This window comes from Salvia splendens, chromosome 8 (assembly GCF_004379255.2).
Source record: "Salvia splendens isolate huo1 chromosome 8, SspV2, whole genome shotgun sequence".
In the NCBI taxonomy this organism is placed as follows: domain Eukaryota; kingdom Viridiplantae; phylum Streptophyta; class Magnoliopsida; order Lamiales; family Lamiaceae; genus Salvia; species Salvia splendens.
Genome location: NC_056039.1, coordinates 15,318,387 through 15,326,849, shown reverse-complemented (window position 1 = coordinate 15,326,849; position 8,463 = coordinate 15,318,387). Strand labels below are relative to the sequence as shown.

General features: G+C 36.4%; 1 protein-coding gene across 1 annotated transcript; it reads right to left on the bottom strand.

The window, feature by feature from the left end:
* Positions 1 to 6,819: 6,819 nt before the first annotated feature.
* On the bottom strand, positions 6,820 to 7,705 carry LOC121745618 (ethylene-responsive transcription factor 2-like). Its single transcript, XM_042139599.1, has one exon. The coding sequence runs from the start codon at positions 7,529 to 7,531 to the stop codon at positions 6,935 to 6,937; it is 597 nt and encodes a 198-aa protein (XP_041995533.1). The 5' UTR covers positions 7,532 to 7,705; the 3' UTR covers positions 6,820 to 6,934.
* Between the last annotated feature and the right edge of the window lie 758 nt (positions 7,706 to 8,463).

Genomic DNA, 8,463 nt, shown 5'->3' with positions numbered 1-8,463 from the left:
AAAATAGAATAAGTGATCAACAAAGTAAAATTGAACTGGGATGAGTATATTTTAAAGTTAAGGGTTTATGATTTAGGTTTCAAGGTTTGGGTTTTTAGGGATTAGTGAAATTAGTGTTAGTAGATTTATATGTGCACATTTGTAAATACAATCATTATATATACTATGAGAAGTCCTAAAAAATCATTATATACTATCATAAATTTTATGTATTACAACTTTATTTTAATAGAATTGATTACTTTTGTAAAATGTATCATTGTATACATTTATATTATTAAATACTCCACATTTATAATTTTAGAACCATATAATGTTTCTTATTTCATATAAGTATTTCATAATTTAATATAAATAAAATGGGCCGTGCATAGCACGGGTGTGATACTAGTTTCAAATAAAACTTGACTTAAACTCATTAATTCCATGCGTTATATCGAATTTTAGCATCGTGTCAAAATTTCACAGCCCTAAATATTGATTTATTATGATTATTGATATTATGCAAGAAAAGAGAAATCCATAACTCCAATTTATTACTCGAAATTCGTTGATATAAAACTCCCTATAGTCAATAAATTAGAGGTTACACTAAAGACATGTGTTTCGAGTAGATTGGACTAGTCATATTCCCACCCAATTACCTTTATAAAATTAAAGTGCTGAAAGACCAATTCCATCGGCCCAAAGCATACCAAGTCGGAACATTTTGGGCCATTATTAAGAAATAAACACCACAGCCTTTATCTCCTTTTACAATGAGCCCTGATAATTTAAGTTTAATTTATAGCTTCTTACAAATGTCTAAAATACGTATTTTACTACTACTATAACTTATTATTAGTGATCTTAAATCATACTTAGCAAAGAAGATAAATGGATTATTCATAAGGTTAAAGCTCCAAGTTGTATTGTTATTATAATACTCCTCCCTCCATCCCATAAATAGACCGTTTTTTTTTCGTTTGTATCGTATAAATAATTCATATAAATTTACGATAATTTTTTTGTCGTTCTCTTTTACTACCTCCATTCCGTTCATAATGTTCATAATAGTACATTTTTCTCTCTATTCACTCTACTTAACAACTTCTTCTAAAATTCCGTGCAATTCAAGAACGTGGACATCTTAAGTGAGGCGAATAGAGTACTATATTTTTTATGAGCCCACCATCCATTACAAAGTTTCAACTTCTTTTTCTCTTTCGCTCTTACTTTATAGATTACACATTAAAATCCGTACCAACCTTATACTTCCCTCCATCCCAATAAATAAAAACATTTGGTTTTCGGCATGAGATTTTATGTAGTGTTGTTCTATGAATTAATAAAGAGAGAGTGAAGTAAGAGGGATAAAAAAATAGAGAGTGTTATTTCCATTTTGAAAAGCATTTCATTTTTAATAGAAAATCCAAAAAAGAAAACATTTTATTTATATTGAACAAAGAGAATATGACCTATTTATTTGAGACACATGGAGTATAAAGTTGTGTGTTGATTTTAAAAACAACGTTTATTAAGAACGCTATGAAAAGTACATTCATTACGTGCCATTAGAGCACCCACAACCGTGCTCTTACCAACGAGCACGGTTGTGGGCCCGACCCCACTTTTTCTGCCTGCTCTTAGGCAAGAGCACAACACCCACTGTTGTGCTCTTCCGCAAGGACGAGCACAAGAGTCCCACCATTCTATTATTCAATTTAAATAAAAACATTTCCATAATATTAAAATTCATTAAAAAAACCAAAATAATATTACAAATTATAAATAAAATAAAAAAGACATAATTAAAATCCTAAAAAATAAAAATTACATAATTAAAATCCTAAAAATTAAAAATTACATAATTAAAATACTAAAAATTAAAAATTACATAATTAAAGCTAAAAATATCCCCGTGGAAGACTATTCATCCTGCGGCACTACCCCCAATTGTTTTTGGAGGCCCAATATCATGGCCTCGTGCGATCGAAGTTGTGCGGGGGTCATAGTTGACCTATCGAGTTGGTGGGGGGTGGAGGTGGAGCATAGGGCACGGGAACGGGAGCGGGTTCGGGAGCATCGCCAGATGGAGTCGCGGCGCGATGGCGGTTGACCGCCGCCTTCTTCCTTCCTTGCGGTCGGCGTTGGGAACCGCTCGAGCCGGCGTCGTGGCTACCCAAGTTAGCTCCGACGAGTTAGCTAACCACGTCTTCGGAGTCGGCGTCAGATAGGGATACCGACCTGGACCGTTTGGAGGAGCCGCTAGAGGAGGATGTTATGCCCCCCTATACTTCGGATGCGACCGCATCTCCTGTCAAATGTTGAGGTACTTGAACGGCTTGTAATTCAAGGATTGGTAGGTGTTCATCGCGGCAGTGATGACGTCGACCTCGCTCCGGCCGCTCCCCGCCGTCCGCTCTTCTTGAAGGTAATACCCTTGAAACTTTTGGATTTTTTCGTTGGCTCGATAGATGGCGTTGCGCACCATACTCTCGTTGAACTCGATTGTTCCCGCCGGCCGGTTTTCATTGTACCGGCGACAGATGCGCCACCAATAGTGATCGCCGGATTGGTTCGTGCCAACCTCCGGATCTTCGGAGATTGACAAGAACCCCTTGAACAATTGCTCCATCTCCGCCAGAGTGTACGGTGTGCGGACACAGCAAGTAGGAGGAGTCGGAGTTTGGGAGGGGGCGGTCGACCTCGCTCTAGGCTCGGGTGTCCACCCGTATAGTCCTTCGGGGGCATCTTGGTCGTCGATCGGGTAAGGCCGGTAGCCACCCGGAACTCCTGAACTTTGGGTTTGAGGAGGGGCCGAAAATTCCATTTCCGGACTAGGAAACGGTTGTGAATCGAACCAATCGGGGTTCCAACCGTGGGAGCCCGGGGGGTGATCGCCGTCGCCGGACATTGTTATGTTGTAGGAGTGGATGAAAGATTGAGAATGGAGATGAGAGAATGTAGGTGAGAATGGAAATGAAAGAATGTAGATGAGAATTATGTAGTGTGGTGTGAATTTTAGGGTGTGAAAGTGAGGGTATTTATAGATGAAAATGTGTTTTTTTGGGGAAAAAATGAAAAAAAATGAAAGTGGGTAGAAAACGGATATAATTTTTTTGGGAAGTGGGAAAATATTTTTTTATTTTTAATCTGTTTTTTTAATTAAAACTGATTTTTTTAAAAAAAAAATTCAAATGAAACGGCTATGCCGTTGCCCAATCAGCGCCGGCCACGTTACCTGCTCGCTGGCACGGACGTGCTCGATGCATCAAGCAGCGCCGTGCCAGCGGCGCGAGTGCAGCTACGGACAGCGTCTCCGTGCCGCTGGCACGGACAGACGGACGTCGTCCTGTTCACCGTTGCGGATGCTCTTTAGTAAGGAACAATATTTGCTGTCACCATATTTTGATTTTTTTGCACTTCTTTTTCTTTTTTTTCTACATGAATATATTATAGTATTAATGCCATCATTGAAGGTTCTTTTGCATAAATTTCCATGGAGCAGATATACGAGCCACGGTCAATTCCACATTGTGACAGGATAGATTGACTTTAATTATAATATTGACTCTGAGGTTGTATGTATGAACACATTTTTTATTTCACCTATTTTCATTTCCGTTCTTAAAAATTTGTCACATTTCACTTTTATCATTTTTTTAGTGGATCCTACATTCCACTAACTCATTCACACTCACATTTTATTATAAAACTATTATATAAAAGTAGAACTCATTTGCCACCAACTTTTTCAACTCACTTTCTATTATATTTCTTAAAACTCGTACCCAGTCAAATGGCGACGAATTATTAGGGACGGAGGGAGTAATATAGTATGAGATAAAATAATAAGTTTATCGGAAATGTTTTTTACTCCATATTCCAAAAAGTTTGTCATATTTTTTAGTTTACATCTGTCCCATAAAATTTATCATATTTCATTTTTTACTATTTTTACTAGTGGACCCCATATTTTACTAACTCAATATCACTTACAATTTATTATAAAACTATACAAAAATAGGACTAACATTCCACTTAATTTTTAAATAACTTTTCATTTCCAGCTCTTTTATCATCCTCTTCGTCGCTTTCTCCGCAATCGCTCATTTTTTTGCTTTCATGAGTTACATGGTTGAGAAGTTTTGTGGATAAAGATTGAAAAGTTAGGAAATTTATCGACAATAAAAGTTAATACTCCCTCCATCCTAACTGAGTTGATACAAAACTTTTGAGTACGGAGGTAAAGAAATTGTGTTGAAAAGTAGGAGAGATAAAAAAATAGAAAAGATAAAGAGAGTAAAGTAGGTGATGGAAAAAAAGGGTGATGGAATGTTTTGTTTTTATTTGTTTTTAGTCAAAAAATGAAATGACTCAACTTTGTTGGGACATCCCAAAAATGAATACGATTCAATTTAGTTGGGACGGAGTGAGTATTTGATTAACATTCAATAAGAATAAAGTAACAACTAAACAAAATTACGTTTTGAAGTCATCTAGTTTAATTATTTTTACATTTTAAAACAGAAAATATCTCCGCTATCCCTAATCCTTTAAAGTATTAAAAGCATTAACTATATATAGGTCAACTTTATAAAGCATTAATTCAATTTGTTCTGGGAAGTATATCAAACTGAAAAGAAGAGAGAAAAAAATAGTGGCATTGCCAGCTTCTCTTCTTTTTCCTTGCTACTTTTCCTCTTCTTTCTCCACAACTCGTCAATTTTTATAGCAAACGCTAAACAACTCTCCCATCTCTCTCGATTTCTCATTACACGTTCACACAAATAGACATCAGCCAATTGCACGATGAGAGAGACTTACCAAATATCGAACCAATGGATTTTTTGTCTCTGATTGCTATGAATGAAAGTATTATAAATAAAATAGTTATCAATGATCACTAATAAAAGAAACTATTTAACATAAACAAAAAGTTAAGAATGAGATTTAAATTGCGGACATACCAATATGAAAAAATATGAAATTATATCATATACAAAGCGAAACGACTATTTATGAATTAAATAATTAAAAAGAATACTATTGTCTCCATTAAATACAACACATGTTCTTTATGAGTTGAGGATCATTTCGACTTCAGTGGGGCTATAAAGGTGTGAGGCGCAGCACAAACCTGCGTCCCCTTCCCCATAACGTGGGAAGCCGGACTATAAACCTATTGTTGTGTTGAGGACACATTTTTGGTTGTCACTGTAACATCCCGTAGTTCTCTTATGATGTTTAGTGATATTTTTGAATAATTATTATATCAACAAATTACCTATTTTTGAAAAGTGTAGTATTTTCTTTGTGGCGTTTCGTAATTGTAAAAATCATTGAGGGGTTTAATTCACTAATCAAGCATTTATGCGCGAATGTAAAATGCTCGAGGAGTATAAATTTAAAATAATTCTCCCCATACAATTACAAATAACAGAGTCCTGATTTACAAATAGAAAATGCACTAAGTGCACTTAGACTTTTCCTTTTACAAAGTACACGCTACAACGTGCAAGTCTTGATCGACTCGATGTGAAAATTTCAGACAGCTGATGCACAACTTTCGGGAAGCTCCATTGCTTCAATCATACTCCTATGATTAATAAAAGAAATATATGGTTAAAATTTATATTGTTTACCTTTAGTCAAAGAAAAATAACAACAGATGAACGAAAATTGAAAAAAAAGCAAAGAAGCAACACATATCCAAGCATTTCTCTGCCAATCTCATCTATGAAATTGGACAACAAGGTTATAGGAAACCACCCTTTTTCAAGCAACAAATATCCAACTTAACAAATTTTTACACGGGAGCTATTTCTTGTTAGAAATTTTCATTTCTACACCTCATTTTATGTGCATTTAGGCTGAGGTTGAATTGACATTTTAGTTTCTACCATTTTATGTGCATTTAGGCTGAGGTTGAATTGACATTTTAGTTTCTACCATTTTGGAGCGGTTATGCTATCTTTTTGTTTTCCGCCTGTTTGTGTAGAATATATAAAATAGTTTTTTTATAGAAAATAGGTTCTCTTAGGAACGTAGGTTCCATAATATTCCCTCTATCCTATAAAAATATAATATTTGAAAAAAACACAAGTTTTAATGAAAATATAATATTTGAAAAAAACACAAGTTTTAATGAAAATTTAGTAAAGTGGGATAGAAAAAGAGAAAAATAGTTGAAGTAATGTAAATCACTAATGACCCCACATTATTTGTAATGTGAATTTATAGTAAAGAAGTTTTCAAAAATAGAAGTGAACTAATTTTGTGAAACAAACGAAATTAGCACAAACAGACTACCTTTTGGTGATAGCATGAGTCGTTTCATAGAGTTTTACTACGTGTGCATATAGAGCGAATATATATTTAATACTGCATCCGTCCATAAAAAATAGACTAATTTTATCATTTTGGACCGTCCACCAAATCTAAACCAATTTTAAATATGGAAACTTTTAATCAAATACAACCATGCACATCATTATAAATGTGGACCCCACAATCCACTGACATTACTCCTACCATATTTTCCCTCTCCTCGCTCTTACTGTACCAATTGCATATTAAAACTGGTGTCATTTACGACTTTGTCTATTTTTTCATTAATGGAGGTAGTATTGCAAATATCCCCCCTTAATATGGTCCAATCAACATATGAATTGAGTCGATGTGAACTTAGTCGGTCGATGTGAACTTAGTCGATGGTGCAATCTCACCAAAACCTGAGCTTTAGAATGAAAAAGTTTTTTATATTGGTTATTGCTCCACTTTTCCAATTTGAAATCGTAACCCATGTTAGGATAGTGATAGTGGAAATCCTCCAAGTTGAGAATTGAGATATTTCATCCTGATTTGTTCGAATTTTCAACTAGGCAAGTGGAAAAATGGGGCCAAAAAAATTGGTATAATTTACACAACCAAACAAATGCACAGCCTATAATCAGGCCACCACTAATTGTCCGCCATCTATCAATGGCGTCAACTTGCACTCAATTTGATACAATTTTGATTGGCTCTCCATTTCCACCTCGGCGGCTCCCTCCTCTTTCTTCGCCCGCTTAGCCGAGCCGTGGCTCAGCTCCGGCTCGGGCGACCTCCTCTTCGCCGTGACCCGCATCGGCTCGGGCTCATCCAGCCCGATCCGGTGCGGGAAGTTGAGCAGCGCCTTGGAGCCGCGCATCCTGTAAGCCGCCCTGTCGTAAGCCACGGCGGCTTCCTCAGCCGTCTCGTACGTCCCGAGCCACACCCGCGCGCCGTTCTTCGTCGGGTCGCGTATCTCGGCCGCGAACTTCCCCCACAGCCGCTGCCGCACTCCCCTATAGTGCCTCCCTTTATTAGGCCTGGCCGCGGCCGGAGGGGCGATGACCATCGGCTCGGCTTTGACCAAGCTGAACGGCGTCCAGCCGTTACTAACGGCGTCGTGCAAAAGGCCGTATATGACCATGTCTTCGGAGTCGTCCGTTTTTAACGGCAAATCGCCCCATGTGTCCGTTAAGCAGGGCATGAGGCTGGTGAAACTTGACGGAAATTCCGCCATTTGGTTTCAATTGAGATGAATTTGGTAGGCTAATTGGGAGATTAGGAGGATTGGTGAAGGGAGAAAATTCTTTTTTTTTAATTGTTTTTGGGCAGAGAATGAAGGTGAGGTATATATAGACAGGATGGGGAAATGAAGCACCCGTGGGAAATCAGGAATGTTAAAGTATAATTCTAGGAGAGAGTAATAATTAATATATACTCCATGTGGGTTTGTGTTTCCATGTAATTTCATACAAATAGCAAGTTGTGAAAAAGTCACGTGTTTTTAAAACAATGTGTTATTGGTTTTGGTGGATAAGGGACGCTGCCGTCATTCTTTTGCCGTCGGCTATGACAATTATTTTATAGACAAATAAATGGAAAATACTTTTCATAAATAGAATTAAATACAGATAGGCTCAATGGGGGCACCCACAATTGGTGGCCAATTGGTCTTGGTATGATTTATGTGTAATGCGTTGAAGGCAATCCAATCCGGCCTGGTGCGCGAATTCAGCGGCATACGCAATATTTTTATACTGGTGGTTCCAAAACTCCAAATTATTATTAACGATTATTGCATATTTTTAGTGTCGACGATCTCAGAAACAACCCGACACATTACAAAGTTGTGACACATATAATGATGACAATGTAGATGTTGAAATAATTAAATAATCCTCATGTCCCATTAAATATGAAACGTTTGTTTTTTCACATGTGTTTTCGAAAAATGATAATAAATAGTTAAAGTAGAGAAAAAATATTAAGTAAAAAAAGAAAATAATGTAAAGGATACTTTCTTCTATATTATTCTCTCTTTACTTTATTTTTTCACCACTTTATTTATTTATTAGTATAATTTTTGCAAATCAAGCACGAAAAAGCAAACGTTTCATATTCAATGAGATAAATAGAGTACAATTTTAAATTAAAGATCATTACTTTATG

Excerpts from the sequence above, each read along its gene's own strand:
- LOC121745618 (XM_042139599.1), bottom strand. The coding sequence starts at position 7,531 with ATGGCGGAATTTCCGTCAAGTTTCACCAGCCTCATGCCCTGCTTAACG.